This window comes from Miscanthus floridulus, chromosome 8 (assembly GCF_019320115.1).
Source record: "Miscanthus floridulus cultivar M001 chromosome 8, ASM1932011v1, whole genome shotgun sequence".
NCBI lineage: Eukaryota > Viridiplantae > Streptophyta > Magnoliopsida > Poales > Poaceae > Miscanthus > Miscanthus floridulus.
The window spans coordinates 41,975,200-41,991,683 of record NC_089587.1 but is presented as its reverse complement, the minus strand read 5'-3'; the positions used below and the strand labels follow the sequence as shown (position 1 = coordinate 41,991,683).

The 16,484-nt window shown below is 47.2% G+C and overlaps 3 protein-coding genes across 4 annotated transcripts; 2 read left to right on the top strand and 1 right to left on the bottom strand.

The window, feature by feature from the left end:
• The first annotated feature begins 3,287 nt into the window (after window positions 1-3,287).
• LOC136471758 (sister chromatid cohesion 1 protein 3-like) lies at window positions 3,288-8,132 on the top strand. Of its 2 annotated transcripts, XM_066469513.1 has the most exons (12): window positions 3,485-3,521; window positions 4,535-4,620; window positions 4,712-4,796; window positions 4,885-4,931; window positions 5,078-5,109; window positions 5,182-5,249; window positions 5,319-5,698; window positions 5,794-5,938; window positions 6,816-6,958; window positions 7,050-7,677; window positions 7,755-7,887; window positions 7,992-8,132. In XM_066469513.1, exons 2-12 carry the CDS (start codon window positions 4,614-4,616, stop codon window positions 8,091-8,093), a joined length of 1,770 nt encoding a protein of 589 aa, XP_066325610.1. In that variant the 5' UTR covers window positions 3,485-3,521; window positions 4,535-4,613; the 3' UTR covers window positions 8,094-8,132. The 2 variants fall into 2 exon arrangements, with proteins under 2 accessions (XP_066325609.1, XP_066325610.1); XM_066469512.1 differs by having other exon boundaries at window positions 3,288-3,521; window positions 4,535-4,796.
• Window positions 8,133-8,412: 280 nt separating this feature from the next.
• LOC136471759 (aspartyl protease family protein At5g10770-like) lies at window positions 8,413-10,647 on the bottom strand. The gene is made up of 2 exons (XM_066469514.1): window positions 10,352-10,647; window positions 8,413-9,907 (listed from the first exon to the last, which is right to left on the bottom strand). The coding sequence occupies exons 1-2, from the start codon at window positions 10,530-10,532 to the stop codon at window positions 8,556-8,558; spliced, it is 1,533 nt and encodes a 510-aa protein (XP_066325611.1). The 5' UTR covers window positions 10,533-10,647; the 3' UTR covers window positions 8,413-8,555.
• A 1,842-nt stretch (window positions 10,648-12,489) lies between these two features.
• On the top strand, window positions 12,490-14,809 carry LOC136468935 (uncharacterized). The gene is made up of 3 exons (XM_066467328.1): window positions 12,490-12,537; window positions 13,552-13,554; window positions 14,156-14,809. Exons 1-3 carry the CDS (start codon window positions 12,490-12,492, stop codon window positions 14,807-14,809), a joined length of 705 nt encoding a protein of 234 aa, XP_066323425.1.
• Window positions 14,810-16,484: the final 1,675 nt, after the last annotated feature.

The window sequence follows — 16,484 nt, the reverse complement described above, 5'->3', positions numbered from 1 at the left end:
ATATATAACCTGCACATCTTTTATTTGGCACCACTGATGTTCTCAAGGAGCAGCCACTTTTTAATTTTAGGTCTACATGCTGGAAACACTAATATTAAGAGTCAACCTCATTGAGTCGTCTTGCTTGATCTTTGCCAATTGTCTTGCTTGAGCTTTGCGAACAAATTATACCATTGGCAAAGACTAACACATAAAGAGGTAGAAGTTGCAAGAACAAAGCTAGGTGGCCTACTATGCACCCAGCCTAAATTTAATACCCTCCAAATTATGAACAATACCATATGATCCGGTTTACGTGGAGATGAAAGATATCTGACCGAGCGAGAGAGGGGCACCGCATGATTGTTTCCTTCCATGCATGTGGCCTCAGGTGATCGATTTGTTTCCTTCAAAGCAGGCGGGGATCGCAGGGATGGCAGTTTCTTTTTCTATCGCGCGGGGTATCGCATGGCCGGAAGGGAGGAGCGACCCCAAAAAAAGTCGCACCAAAAAATTATCTTACTTTTATTCTTTTTAGTTGTAGAAGAAACAGCAAGCGAGGGCGATGAAACACGTGAACATGAAATCAAATTAAAGGAGGAAAAAACTATTCCTTTTGCAAATGCAAAGAGGGGAAATAATTAAATGTAGGCAGATTTGGCAAGATTCTCAGAAATGCAAAGATGTTCATTTTGTCTTAATTCTCTTTCCTTCTGTGTTAATTCTCTTTTCTTTTGCTCGTTGCCATGTGTGCTGGTGCATGCAAACATGCAATGTGTATATGGATAGCATGCGGGAGATGTCGTGGGATCACAGGCGTGGGCAGACGGACGAACCAAAACAAATGTCGCACAAAAAAATATCCACACTTTGTTCTTTTTAGTTGTAGGAGATAAAAGTCTCGGTAGTCGTTTCTTTTTAACCGTAGCTTCGTTTTTGGCATTTCTTTTGTTCTCATGATCGTAGCAATGAGCCCTCTTTTAGCAAGTTGTTTTAAAAGCTTTTGCTATGATTGATGTACTGTTCTTAGTTGCTTTTTATTTCTTATTTGTATGTTTCTCTATGTTTGGTGTTTGCTACGAGTAGAAGAGAACCATACGTAAGCGCCAGAGGCCACAAGCGGTAGAAAAGAAGATCAAAGGTTCTACAAGGAGGTTATCATTAGTTGTAAAGCAAGTGAAAGGCAAGTATATCATGGGTTCATCCTTGTTATCTATTCACTCTAACGTCACTTAATTCATATGCGTGTGTCTATCTTGATTCCTGTAAGAATATCCTAGCTTTTGTACCTTGTACCTTGACATTGTGGGATTATGCACTAGGTAGTATTTATTCTAGCGCTCAATTAAATAACCATGATCTGTAACTTGACTAATGGTACATGCAATAAATGTTAAAATATGCTTTTTAGCAACTTGAGTTAAGAGGGCTGGAGCATTGGGTTTTTATGTTGCTCTAGTTCCTCTCCCTAAGGATTTATCTGTAAGTGGATTCCTCCGGGACTTGCAGTATAACCATGAGTGCTACATGGCTCTGGCTTTAGTCAAGTATGAGGACCTTTTTCCAGCTCGTGTAGCTTACCGAAAGGCGTAAGAGAGGCTCTGATTGGTTTGATCCCGCGACCTGCGAAGGGAGTGCACTTTGATTTCTTTGTCTTTTAGTTAGTCACACCTTGGGGGAGGGATGTTACTAGTTGATGGGGAATCCTTAGTGGGCTATACTTGTTAGACGAACCTTTGAAAGACTTCATAGTGAACCCTGCCGACCTTCCTTGGAAGTGGGTCAAGAGGTTGGCCGCCTCGGGCAAAAGGGTAAATCATGACTCATGGTGAAAGTGTACAACCTCTACAGAGTGTAAAACTGTTATAATAGCCGTGCTCATGGTCAAGAGCAGCCTGAGCTCCTCACTGAATAGATGATGAACACTAATAATACTGATGATACAAATGCTCACTTATAATTATTGTTTTTGGTATACATTGGTTATTTAGAAAACACTAAATAAACTAATTGATTTTAATATTTGGATAAAATTTATTATGTTTAGTTTAAGCTAGGGTAAAAAATGTATTATGTATGAGTTCATCATCCAAATCCCTTCTTTGTTGCGTACTATGATGTTGATGCTCGTATTTAATCATTATTGTCATATTGCTATTGCTTATGATCATGTGAGGATTGGTGCTTAAGCATAACTTAGCAACTTAGTTTTTAATATTAAAACTTGGTCTACTAAAAATGCCTACTACAGTTCAACCCAGTCGAGCCTTTGAGCCTTCATTTGGCCATGTTATATTTGTTGAGTACGACATGTGCTCACCCTTGCTATTCCCCCCACTCCCCAGTCTCTAGCAAAAGTTGCTCAAAAGATGGATAAAAACATGGAGGTTCCCTAAAGATTGACATGAGTGCTAGGCATATGTCACCCCTAGTCAGCCGTCCCATGGAGAATGGAGCCTGAGGATTAGTTACCGTTCCGCGATACTCTAATGTAAGTGTTAATATAGTTATGTATATGTTACTTAATAACATTGTTTTTGATATTTTTCATTCTGTTGTTGTATGTGTGGATTTCGTGGGCACACGTATGGCGAGCTTGGTTTTCTTTGGAAAACTAGACATTACACAGATTCTCTCCAGAAACTTTTCTTTGTTGAGATATGAATCACTTGGTAAGAATCGGTGAAACGTTTGGCTATGGATGCAGATTCTCCTTGAAATGAACTAGAATCACTGCGAAATACCTAAAATCTCATAGTACAAACACAAAAAAATGTTTCTTTGAGAATCCAAAATGTTTGTGTCATCAAACAGGGCCGACGAGAGCATGTCTCATCAACCAGCAACGAGAGTACTCCCTCCGTCCCTAAAAAAGAGTCGCTATGAGAATCGTACTAGTTAAATTTTCTCTACTTTGACTAGGTTTGTAGAAAATATGTGCCACATTTATATCTCTAAATAAGTCTATTATGAAAGTATATTTAACGATCTACCTAATGATACTAATTATGTACCATAAATATTAATATTTTATTAAATATGTTAGGTCAAAATTAAAAGTTATTGTCTTTTTAGGAAGGGAGAATCACTGTCTTTTAGCGAGAGAGGGAGTATATGGCATCTCGTGACGGTGTGGCCCGCCTCAGCCAAGGCCCAAGCCCAAGGGCATACCTAAGTTGCACATCCATCCCGCCACGACGCCCGAAAACCGCGCGCCAAAAGCCGCCTTCCCGCCTCCTCATCCAATGGAATTTGGAAACTGCCATTCCCGGCTTCGCCTCAAAACCTTTCCCCCCACAAAACAAATTCGCAATCCCATCCCGTATCCTCTCGCCGTCGCGTCGCCCTCCTCCGCGCCACCGCCGCCGCTACCTGAACCCCAGCGCCTATCGGTGAGCCGCACAGGGGATTGCCGAGGATGTTCTACTCGCACACGATCCTCGCGCGGAAGAGCCCGCTGGGCACCGTGTGGATCGCCGCGCACCTCGAGCGCAAGATCAAGAAGCCGCAGATCGACGGCATCGACATCCCCACCTATGCAGGTCCGTCGGCTCCGCCCCTCGCTCGCCCAAAGACGCGTTTTTTTCCCCTTCCCTTCCCTCTGTGGACCGCCGGTAGAAAAAAGCAGGATCTTTTTCTCCTCCCTTTGTTTCTTTGGCGAGGGATTCTTGGAAGCATCTGGCGGAGGCTTAAAGGTGCGGTGCTCCCTGTGGCCTTCGGCGAAAATGCGGTGGAATCATGCGACGCAAGGCCAATTGTGCGAGGATTTGGTCCCCAACTGGCATTCCGCAAGTTAAACGGAGAAGGGGCTTCTTTGGGTTTTGGTTCAGAACTCTTGTGTAGATGATATTCCCAATTACGGTTCGCTGCTGGTATTTCGGTTAGTCATTATGAATTTCACGTAAAGAACGGTTCTTGTCACAGTTTATGCAGAAACACAAAAGAAAAGAAAAAAAGTACTTTAGTCATGTCCTCAGGAAGTTGGGGCATAGCCTGTTGCAATTGTTTACAATAGGCTGTTTGTCAGACGATATGGCTTATTTATAGCCAAAGATACGATCTTTTGAGCCAGGCATGTACTTGTGAGATTATTAGGCAAACTAATGTATCTTTTGCCTCATTTATTAGTCCTGGAACAGAACACGTGAAGTTATGTAGTATTTGTAGCTGTTCGTGTTTGTCTGTAAGAGGAAGATCATCCTTTATTTATTTATTTATTTATTTATTTAGTTGGACTGAAGGCAATTAGCAAAATCCTTGTGATTTGGTGAGCCCTAGGTTGGGTGTGGGGAAGAGTGGAAGTTACTGAGTGATTTGTCAGTTGTGGTTGCTGCAAGTTAGCAGCCTTCATTTCACTCTATTCTTTGGATTTATTTATTCTAAAATGACCATGTCCTGTTATAATTTCCTTAGAAAAGTTGTTTCTTAGTATGTTCTGACTCAGTATCTACCTTCTTGATTCTATCCTACATTCGGGAATTTTGCTGTCATTTCCCTGTGATTTATTCTGTAAATCCTTCCCTAGTCTTCTAATGAATACCTTTTGCCTTTTCAGAAAGTATAATGTTCCCTGAAGTTCCAATTGCTCTAAGATTATCAGGGCATCTTCTTCTAGGTCTAGTTCGCATTTATTCATGGAAGGTGCAATACCTGTTTCAAGATTGTAATCGAATGCTAACTACAATAAGAACTGCATTCGCTTCTGTCCAAGTTGATCTTCCAATTGATGCAGACCGTGCTCCATTTGAGTCCATTACATTACCACCAACACTAAATCTTGACGACCTAAACTTGGACGATGCAATTTCTCTGATGGAGTAAGAACTGATGTTCTTCATCATTGTTTTATGTCATGTAATGCAAATGCTACCAATGTAATATTTTTTTTTGTTAAACTCTCTGCAGTACACCAGATAATCATCAGAAGACTCGTGACCAGATTACCTTGCCTGGTAAGGAAAGTTCACTATAGTGAATGCTTGTTTATTCTTTTTTTGAAGCAATCAGCTGCGTCGAACCCCTAACTTAGTTTTTATTTTGATTGATAAACAATGTTCAACCATGGCTTCTGCGTTTAACTAGCTGATTGGTTTTGCAGAAGGAGAATATGTGATGATAGAACTTGATGAGGTATTCATACTATCCTACTGTTTTTTTTCTTTCCTTTTTTCTTGTTCACTAATATTTTACTTCACTGCGCAGGATGCCAGAGTAGAGCAATCAGGTCCTGGTCCATCATTACACATGGGGCCTACAGCAATTTTGGATGAGTATGTCTCTTAATATGCTTTCTCTCTTTTTTACTTGTGGATTCATGTCTCCTTTGCAATCATGTTCAGGACGTCCCCTCCATTTCATGATGGTTTTGGAGCTAATAACAATCCTAATGAAGAAGCTCCCATAGATCCTCCCATAGGCAATTCACCGGTAAATTCCAACATAGCAAATCAGACAGATGGAGCACTAGATCCACCCGAAAAAATGCGTGAAGCTCCACATGAGTCTCCTCACCTGAAGTTAACAGAGTCAATCCTTGGAAATGATGACCCCATGGATTTGGACCATGATTCTTCACCTTTTGTGCAAAACAAGGCTATCACCCCTCCAGTTATTGACGAAACAACTTTGGCTGGTCGACAAGTACCTGGGAGATCCATTTCCAATTTACGGACACCAAGCACATTTGATGCTTTTGTAGATGATGGGCCCCTAAATTTTGGTTAGTATTTGTCCTGACACATTATGTGCCTGAAGTATTTGTTTGTTTGTCCAACTCCTCTTGATACATATTTCGTTTTACTTCTCTGATTTTAGACATTCCATTACCTGAATTTGGGCTTCAGCCATCTCCACCTCCAGTACAAGAGAATGAGCATAATAGAAGGCCAAAAACACAAGTTAACAATAGAAAGAGGAAGAGAGGGATGAAATTTGATTATGAAATTGTGCTCTCCAATGAGTAAGTTTTAATTGAGCCTCAATTTTGGCATGTAAGATTCTTACATGATTTGAGCAATATTTCAGTGGAATAACTTGGAACAATGATTAATGTGATTTCTATTTTGAGAGAAAACAATTGCTTGCAGTTTGAATTGTTCGTTGGTCAAAAGATGTACCTATGTTCTTGAAAGTCTGCATGCTAATATCCAATGCTGGCCTTCTTAAGGCAGGGCCTGAGTCCCCATAGTCTTTGATGTCCAATGCATTGCATACATGATACTTCAAACTTCATGATACACAGTGCTACCTTTGAGATGCAGTCAAGTCAAAGAACAAACAGTGATCAGGCTTCTATTTTTATACATTTACATCTATATGATTTATGAAACAAAGTTCTATTTTTTATGTTGTTTTGTGGTCTACGGAACATGTAGTTGTTGGCACTATTCTACACCTGCATGTAGGGTAGCTATTTTGGGGTGCACAAAATAATGTTCAAGGTTTATTATAGAGAAGTGTATTCATACATGTAGTTACACACTTAATTGCATCGGCTCTGCTTGGTTCTTTAGCATATACGGAACTGTATCACTGTATGGATGCTTTTTTTTGGGGGAAATTCTGTATAGGTTCTACACTGTCTCCATCAGCAATATCTTAAACAGCTTATTCACTACAACTCAATACCCATCATTACCATTTGATTTCACATGTTCATTTAGAAATTGGGTTACTCTTACTGGTGAACATTTTAGGACCTGTTCCATTACAAAAATATACCATCCATATACTTTTACCATCTAAAATGGTGCATTTGGTATGATAAATTCAGTATGCTGTTATTTTAATTGAGCTACTCTTTGGTACCTGTGGTAATTCCATCTTCTCTTGCGCAGCTGTATGAGTAAGCAAATTGGTGGTGCTGAACTAGATGAGTTGATCTGCAAGAGGAGAAAACTACCCCAAACAAGCCTTGATACGTGGAGATTCAGCAGGACTAACAGAAAGGGCAGCTTCTTGCTTGAACCTCTGCTGCATGGTAAGCTTATACGCTCTTTGATTTTCTTGGAGGTGTATAGTTTGTTCAATCTCAAGAAACCATTTCATACCCTGAATTGTTCCTTTTTCAGGGATGTGCAGTAATCTTCAAGAAACCTATGAGAGAAACTTCCCCTGTGTCAGTGGCCTTGATGCTGAGTGTAGCAATGTGGCTGGTGTAGCAAATCATGGTCAGAATGCACCACCTGAACGGCTGCTAAGCCCAAATGTTCCTGGAACTGCGGAACTGCCTTACCATGAGCCCGCCCCAACGTCTCCAGGAAATGCAGAGGCACAGCCTGAACCTTTGCCAACTCTAAAATCATCAGGAGCTGCAGGTGCAGCACCAGATGATGATATGTTGCCCGAGTTGCCCCGATTCTCGCCAATAGATGTGCCATCTCCAATAAGAGAAAATGACACTCCTTACAAAACTCCCGGTGGAACTCCACCATCTTGGCTTGGAGGAACTGCCGTTTCTGAAATACCATCAACTGATGGGAGGCTTGGAGGAACTGCTGTTTCTGAAATACCATCAACTGATGGGAAGTATTCATTACCTGGACAAAGTACTCGTGACTCTGATAATATGTCCTTCCTCTTTCCAATCAATGAAGATGATGACCAACCAGAGATCCCTGGTCTCATGAGTACACCTGGAGGGGTATCTAGTGTAGGTACTGGAACCACCGGATTAGGAAGCATGTCTACTAGGACAAGGTAATAAGATGTGTTTGAGCTGATCGTACCATTCTTATTTGAGTAGAAGTTGTGACATTTTCATTATGGTATTGTAGGGCTGTCGCACTGTTCTTTAAGGATCATGTGACTTCACCATCATCAGATGAGCAGCCTGGAAAATTCAGTTTGAACAAAATTTTGGAAGGGAAAACAAGAAAACAAGCTGCAAGGATGTTCTTTGAGACAACGGTAACATAACTGACATGCAATTTCTACATTTACGTTGCGGCTGCAGGTAGTCTCTTTTGTTATCTGGAACTTTATTTATAAGATCTATTTGTTTTTTCCTATAGGTTCTGAAGAGTTACAACTACATTGATGTCCAACAAGGGAAAGAGACATTTGGAGATATTGAAATTTCAGTTAAACCCTCACTCTCAGCTGCCAAACTTTGACAAAGTTATTTAGAGTCATCATCTGCAAGACCTCTTGTTCATCTGCCAAGAAGATAGAATTCACAAGGGCTACCTGAATATTGTTTTAGGGTGATGCTGGAGAAGGGGTCAAATGGACATAAACTTCTGTTCTATCTAGCTTATAAAGGATATGTTGGCTAGGGACTAAGCTTAGTGAATATCAGTGCAAGTACTAAATAGTGTAACATCTTATACATATTTCTTTCTCTTCACTCTATGTCTATAGCTGTTTCCTTCGGTCTATTAAGAAGTTTTTCATGATATTCTGCGGTATATTATGCCCTATTCTAATTGGAGCCACCTGATTGTGTGGATTTATAAGTCTTATTAAAACTACGGAATTTCATCAAACTACACTCAGTAGTTAGGTGGACATAGCTTATACAACAAATAACTAGACATCATCCGATTTTCACTTATCCTCTCCACATCCTCCTCTATCTATACATAGTTGCAGTCCTCGTCGGCGAAGCCTAGCCTGGACCCCACCGTGTCATACACCACCCTCTTGTTCTTCTGCTGGTAGTTGCCGATGATGGGCGTCTGGTCCTCGTACGACAGACTGGCCATGGCCAGGCACACCTGCGAGCCGTCCTTCCTCACCACGAACAGCATCCCGGCCGCGTCCACGGTCACGTCCGCTCCGCCTTCCAGCCTCAACGTCAGCAGCGGCACCTTCACCTCGTCGTGCCCCGTCAGGTCGTAACACGTGTCCAGGATCGAGAACCCCGGGGCGGTTGGGTAGCCCGCCGCGCCGAACTGGCGCGTGAACTCGGCGCGCACGGCGCGGTACACGGACGGCGCCAGGCGCGTGATCACCGTGCCGGAGTCGATGAGCACGTTGGTGGCGCCGAGCCCCTGCGCTGTGAGGGTGGTGCCGCCGACGGCCGCGCCGGTGATGTTGAGGAAGTAGAAGGGCGGCTGCGCCGGGTCGGCGATCATGCGGGTGTAGACCACGGGCGTCGTGTTGCGGTAGGACGACGCGTCTCCGCCGAGGGAGAGCGAGCCCGAGGCGTCGCCGGAGGTGGCCGCCGGCAGGCAGTAGGAGAAGACGCCGCCGTACCGGGACGCGGTCTGGGAGACCAGCGACAGCTCGGTGCGGCCGAAGCCCATGAGCCCCGCCGTGCCGCCGAACAGGCCGCGGTTGCTGAGCCCGCACCCGAACACGAACGCGTCCAGGCTGGCGCCGCCGAGCGCGACCGTGTCCGTGGCGAGCACGCCGCGGCTGAAGGACCCGTCGCCGTATGCCAGCGCGTAGTAGCACCTCTCGTTGCCTCCCCCGCCGCCGGTGGTACCGCAGGATCCCGGCGTGCCGGTGGCCGCCTTGAGGGAGGCCGCGCACGCGGAGGCGTTGCACCGGACCGCGGCGTAGGTGGCGGAGCCCGCGGGGTCGAAGAGCGGGTCGCGCTGCGCGTAGCACGCGGAGCAGGGCTTGCACTGCACCCAGGTGAGGTCGCTTCCCGTGTCCACGATGACGGTGAGGTTCGCGGCGGGGGAGCCGGAGCCGGAGCTGCCGCCGCCGAGCGCGATGGTGGTGACGTAGTTGAGCGTCTGGAACCGGATGCCGGAGGTCAGCGGGACCTCTGCCGAGCCGGACCGCGTGGCCGCTGCCGCTGCCCTGTCGTTGTCGTCGCGGAGCTGGAATGAGTTGGCACGCGATTCGTCGGCTGCGAGGAGACGGCGGAGGTAGCGGTCGCGGGCGGCGGGGTCGTCAGGGATGGCAATGAGGGAGTGGCGCTTGAGCTCTAGCACGGTGGTCGCTCTTCTTGCTGCCCCTGCTTTCTTGTGCTCTCCTGAAGAAGATGACAGACACGCAATGGGGAAGCGGAAGTGAGCATGCATGTGACAGCAACTGCATGCGAACACATGAGTTCATTTCATTGATTGAATGCTTGTTTAGTTCAAAAAAAAACTTTCCCAAAAAGTGCTACAGTAACCATCATATCGAATCTTACGCTATGTGCATGTAGCATTAAATGTAGACGAAAAAAAACTAATTGCACAGTTTGGTTGGAAATTGCGAGACGAACGTTTTGGACCTAATTAGTCCATGATTGAACAATAATTGCCAAATAAAAACGAAAGCGGTAGCCAAATTCTCAAAATTCGCGAACTAAACACAATGTTACTGTAGCACTTTTTGGGAAAGTTTTTTTTGAACTAAACAAGCATTCCAAATGCATGCAAAGTTTCTGTTACACAGAGCTGAGAAAGCACCAGTACGGTACGTGCTGTACCTAGCATTTCCGCAAGCTTTGCGTCGGCGTAGCGGCTGCTCCGGCTCCGGGTCTCCGTCGCGGCACCCCGTCGTCCGTCCAACTCCCGCAGAGAGAGCACGGCGCTCTTCCCGACGACCGCCTGCGCGACGGCGAGAAGCGCAAGGACGCGAAGAAGAAGAAGGCGAGCGGCGGCCGCCATTGTTAGCGCTGCCGTGGACTGTGGTACGGTGGATAGATAGATCTGACAACGCAAGCTGGCTGGCAGTGGCACGGATCGGAAGAAGTGAAACGACCAAGCAGGAAGCGGGGGTGTGCAAGAGACAAGGGAATGTGAGTAGTGTGCATGAGAGAGACGGATATATAGACGGACGCTGCTGCCTGCCAGTGCCAGTAACTGCTAGCCCCTGCTTGAACGAGCATGCATGCTCGCACGAGCACGAGACCACTGTAACCGCTGTAGCGCGGCGGACTATCCGGGATCACGGACGGGCACGCACAAAAGGCCACCGGGGGAGGAGGTGGCTCGTTGTTTGCTTGCGGCGAGGACGGTAGCACGGCGTGCGCGATGCCCCAGCAAGGGGCGTCCGCACCTGCTCCCGTGACCGAACCGTCGCGGAAGGAACATGGCCGGGACCAAGGCATGCAGTGGATGTCCTGGACCATTCCTAACTACCACTACTAGTGTACTACTGACCGTTACTGCCCTGCTCATGACGCCGGATGGCGCCGCCGAACCTTGGGAGGACACCAGGCCAGCTGCTGGAAGATGGCGCATGCGGCAGGGTGAAGGAGGGCTGGTACATTGCCATCGTGGTGTTGTAGTCTGACATGGTGACGAGCACAGCAATGGAGGCGGAGTCGCCCATGTGCAGTGCGAGACCAAAGAGAGCCGGGACCCTGCAACGAGCGCCGCGAGCAACGAGTCCACACAGAGCACGCACTGTTTTGCTGCGTTCGTCCCCTTCCTTTCCTGTGCACCACCTCAACTTCGATCAATCGCTGCCAACTCCATGGATTGGAGCAGGAGGTTTGATTGGTTGGGGCCTAGCTAGCTGTGATTTGGGGAAAAAAAAGAACAATGCTAGGATGCATCGACAGTGTAAAGCAGTGTGTGGCTGCCAAGGTCAGAGCAGGCGCAGATCTTGTTATGAAACTTGGGGTCAAGAGACGTACTTGGCGTTTTTTTTTCCTTGATCTTGGCAACATTGCCTAGTGTCACCGATCCCATATATAGGACATAGGAGTACTCAGCCCGTGCTTTTCGTGGACGTGGACACGGAGGCATTCTGCTGGGTGGCGACGACATGGCAGCAACCAACGCTTGGAAGACGGGGAGAAGAGAGCATGGAACACAGAGAAACATAAGGGGTTCTGCAAAGGCATATGCACGCTGGTTGCTTCACTACGTAAAAAACTGTAATATCCAACAGCGTCCCCTACAGATGCAGGAACGAACGCGCGTTTCAACACGCGTCTGTAATATATCGGCGAGGTCAACACGCGTATGTGATAACTCGTTATTACAGCGTCAGTAATATATCGACGGGTCAACACACGTCTGTGATAACTTGTTACTACAGACGTGGACCAAGAAAACACGTCTGTGATATAGGAATAGGACGCGTCTATGTTAAAGATATTTTATGGGAGACGTGTCTCGTAAACACGCGTTACACATACTAAGCTCCCAGACCCGAAAAAATTATCCAATCCCATGGACTTCACATCAAGTCCGCGTCTGCCTCCCACCCCCTCGATTTGTCGCTCGCCCCCTCTCTTCTCTACCACCGACAGCACATCTCCCGTCGTCTCCCCTCCTCTCTTCCTCCGACACCATGGCCCCCCTCCTTCCACCGTCGCGGCCACCGCCCCCCTCCTTTTCCACCATCGTGGCCACCACCCCTTCCTCCACCGGTGCGGCCACCACCCCCTCCTCTTCCATCGTCGCTTCCCCTCTCAGATCTAGATCTAGAAGGGTTCGGAGGTGGGCCTTCCACTGCATGGTGGTTCATCAACCTGATGCCGCTGCCGTCTCCACAGGGATTCCCTCGAGTGGGTCGCACGTCGAGTGCCCCCTAAAGCTAGGGTTCGAGGGAGGCCATGCCAGCGCTGCCGCTGGCACGGATTCGGGCGGTGTGATGCGCGCAGGGCTGGCCATGGCGTCCTCCCCGGTCAAGTTCTCCTTGGATTTATGCGACATCAAGGTATCCCCCGTGCCTTGCACCTCGATGGTGGCGATCCCCAATTCCCCATCTGCTGAACCAGATCCCACACCGTTAATCTCCAATCCCCATACGCTTAATCCTCTGACGCAGTCATGGTCCTCTGCTCCAGCGCTAGGAGCAGCGCCGGCCTCTCCAGCCACCCACCAGGAAGCAGCACCATCGCGAAGCAGAGCCAACTCCTCCACCCGTAGTGACGGCCAACACCCCCTCTCCAAGGTAAAATACAAAATCGATCCCATCCAGGCACGGAGCCAGCGGTGGGGCTAGGGGGGCTCCAGCCCCCCTACCGCTCGCGAGCAAGCGAAGCCCCGTAGAGCCGCCGTCTGAAATTTCAGCTGTAGATGTACAGGTAGGAGGGACTGAGATTTGCTGAACCTCTTTTCTTGCTAATTGCCGTTGTTTAGCCCCTCCTAAATTTTTTCCTAGCTTCGTCCCTGATCCCATCACATGTTGTTTTTTTGTGGGTGTACCGTGCAGACATGCAGATACAATTTCACAAACTTCTAAATTGGTTGTATAAGTTACATGGCTGCAGCTTATCTTCTTAGGTCAAGTAGCAAGTTTCAGCTTATCTTCTACAATTTCACAAATTTCAGGTGCCCCAAGGAGTGTTGTTCTTCAGGCTTGCACTCTCACATCAGGCTTGAAGCTTGCTGGAGGGCTTCTGTTTAGCTAGGTCTACAAGAGTACGAGACACACCTTCCTCATAGTTCTCTGGTTCAACTATCAATTTATTTTTTCAGTTTATTATAGGGCTCATTGCTGCATGGTGATACGAGACACACCCTTGTCTTATCCTATATCCTTCTGCTGATTGACCACCATGACTTCATCACTGTTTCATCACTACCCATGAATATTAAGTAGTACATATTGAGCATTACGTCACAAGCAATTTCATTATGTTCTTCCTGGTTCTTGCCTAGGGCTTAATAAGCACTGATGTCAACTGCTTCCTGTTGGATCATAATACTTTTCGGTTTTCATTTACAGCAGGTAATGCCTTGACACTTATGCTTACTGCTTATCTCCTACACAACTAAAAAGAACAAAGTGTGGACATTTTTTGGTGCGACATTTGTTTTGGTTCGTCCGTCTGCCCACGCCTGCGATCCCACGACATCTCCTTGATTGAATATTGCCTGTCATGTGATAGAGGAATCACGGCAAAATAGGAAGTACTGCGATCCCATGACATCTTCTTGATTGAATATTGCCTGTCATGTGATAGAGAAATCACGGTAAAATAGGAAGTAGAAAATTATTGTGCTATCCATATACACATTGCATGTTTGCATGCACCAGCATACATGGCAATGACCAAAAGGAAAGAGAATTAACACAAAAGAAAAGAGAATTAAGACAAAAGGAACCTCTTTGCATTTCTAAGAACCTTGCCAAATCTGCCTACATTTATTTACTTTCCTTCTTTGCATTTGCAAAAGGGACAACATTTTCCCCCTTTCATTTGGTTTCACGCTCACGTGTTCCAACGCCCTCGCTTGCTGTTTCTTGTGTGAACCATAGTTGATGTCATCTGTCTTCCATGGCTCAGCCTCCCAATCCCAAGAGAAGGTCCCTACCTCTCCCTGACTAGAGATCTGGCCTGCCAGAGGATCTCCTCGAGTCCATCGGGCAGATTCTCGCATCAGGCCACGATGCGGCGTCGTTCCGATCCGCTTGCTCCCCATGGCGCGCCGCCGTCCCGTTCGCGACCTTCGGGCCGCTCCTGCTGCTCCCGTTCGACCCCGACTCGGACCGCGTCGCCTTCTACTGCATCCCGGAGAAGGTCTTGTCCAAGACGCTGCCCGATGTGCACGGCAAGGTGGCGTGCGGCTCCTCATGTGGGTGGCTGGCGCTCATGGACGAGGCGGTGTCTGTGATGCTGCTGAATCCATTCGCCGGTGCCCGTGCCCCCCGTGTTGAGCTCCCGCCAGCAGGCGAACACGTCGAGGCGGTGTCCTCATCGAAACACGTGTCTAGGGTCTATGGCCTGTGGGTCCTCCATCCCACCAACGACTATGGGGACGTGGATGCCGTAGGCAGAGCCATCAAGCTAGAAGACATGAGGGACGTGTTCTTCCGTGAGATCGTGCTCTCGACGCCGCCTGACGCCGCCGACCGCGAGTGCGTGGCCATGGCCATGCTTGGGTGCTCCACGGAGGCCGTGTTCTGTCGGGTTGGAGTCGACAGCGCATGGACGCTGCTCGACACCAAACTAGAGTTCTCCGTGGGGTCCATCGTCCACTGACAAGATAAGTTCTTGGTGATCGACTGCACTGGAAAAATCTCCGTCTATAGCAGCAACGCCACCGGCGCTACTCCAACCGCGACGCTGCTGCCACCGCTGTCGCCACCAGCAGGGCTCTGCCACCGTAGCTATCTAGAATCAAACGGTGAGCTGCACATTGTGGGTGCCATGGTGAGCACGTTCCACGAGACATAGAGCTTCACCTACAGCAGTGTGATCTACAAGTGCAACCTCCACGACCGTACGCTGGAGTGGTCCAGGGTGAGGGACATTGGTGATCAGACACTATTCGTGTCTAAACATTTCAATGAAAGCTTCAGTGGAACAAGTGTATCCAAGTACAAGGAGAACAAAATCTACATGTCTGAGCCATTGTATGGGGATCCATATGACTTGGTCCATCGACTAGAGATCATTGATATTGGTACCAGCGCATCCGAAGTGAAGCCCGTCCAGGAAAAGATGCAGGGTTCCGAGGCTCTAGGTTGGATTCAACCCAATCTCTAGAAGCTCTAGAGTTTGTGAACCTGCGACGCCGCGCACTCCGTGACTTTGTTAAATTCATAAACTTTGCCTTTTGGATTAAATGTCACTTTAACATTGGTATTTAATTTAACAGTATTGTTATCTTATCTTGCGATCCGTGTGTTTTTAGTATAAATTGTTAGTTATCCCGTAGCAACGCACGGGCACGCTACCTAGTCATCTGTTATTGTTAGAAAATATGAAACCTGTTGCAGCTTGTGTAGAGTAGGCAACTTGGAGGGTTGTCATATACCTTATCTCTGTTGCAGTTAGAAAATATGATGCTTATCTCTATACTATTGCAGGTCTTGCAATGTGAGTATGCAGAATGAGGGGAGATTGTTGTTGACAACCAAAATTGTCCATTCTATGAAGTCATTGAAGTGAGGATGGACTAAACCATTGTGTTTCGGAGTCTGGATGAAGGAGTTTGTCGGTGTTTCGAATAAACACCAACTAGTAAATTTGTATTTATTGCGCATTGGGCCCGAATGGTGTGCTAAAAGACACAAGGTTTATACTGGTTTGGGCAGAATGTCTATACGTCCAGTTTGTGGCTATTGCTCGTGTTATTAGCACTGAAAAGTCCATAGTAGGGGGTACAAATGGTCAAGAGAGGGATAGATCCCAAGTCTTTGATAGAAAGGTTGAAAGGGCACTAAGAGCTTGGTTGCTGCTCAACTGTGTATTATGTGATGTGTGGTGTGTTTAATTTCATCCGTCCCTTTAGTGGGGTGCCTTGCCCTCCCTTTTATAGATCAAGGGAGAGCAGGGATTACAAATGGGAGAAAGAAGAAAAACCAGAGGCAAAGAAGGTCCTTCGAAGGTGTCGGATCTTTCTTTTCCTTTGAGCCTGCCCTACTGACACGGCAGACGGTGCTAGGGATAACACGTTCGGTGATCCTGATAGGGCTATGCTCTAGCTTTGTTCAGCAAGTGGTCACGTCCCATCCCGCCCCGACGGGTGGCGCGACGCACCAGGGTGCTGAGTCGTGACCCTACGGGGAGTAGACGGCATAGAGGCCCCACATTCATTACTGTAGATGACATGAGTTTCCTCCTGCACTGTAGTGGTTGTCGTATGTTTCTGTCAGGATTCGTGTCCATGGGAAAATGCCGGCGCCCATAACACTGTAGGACAAATATCGGC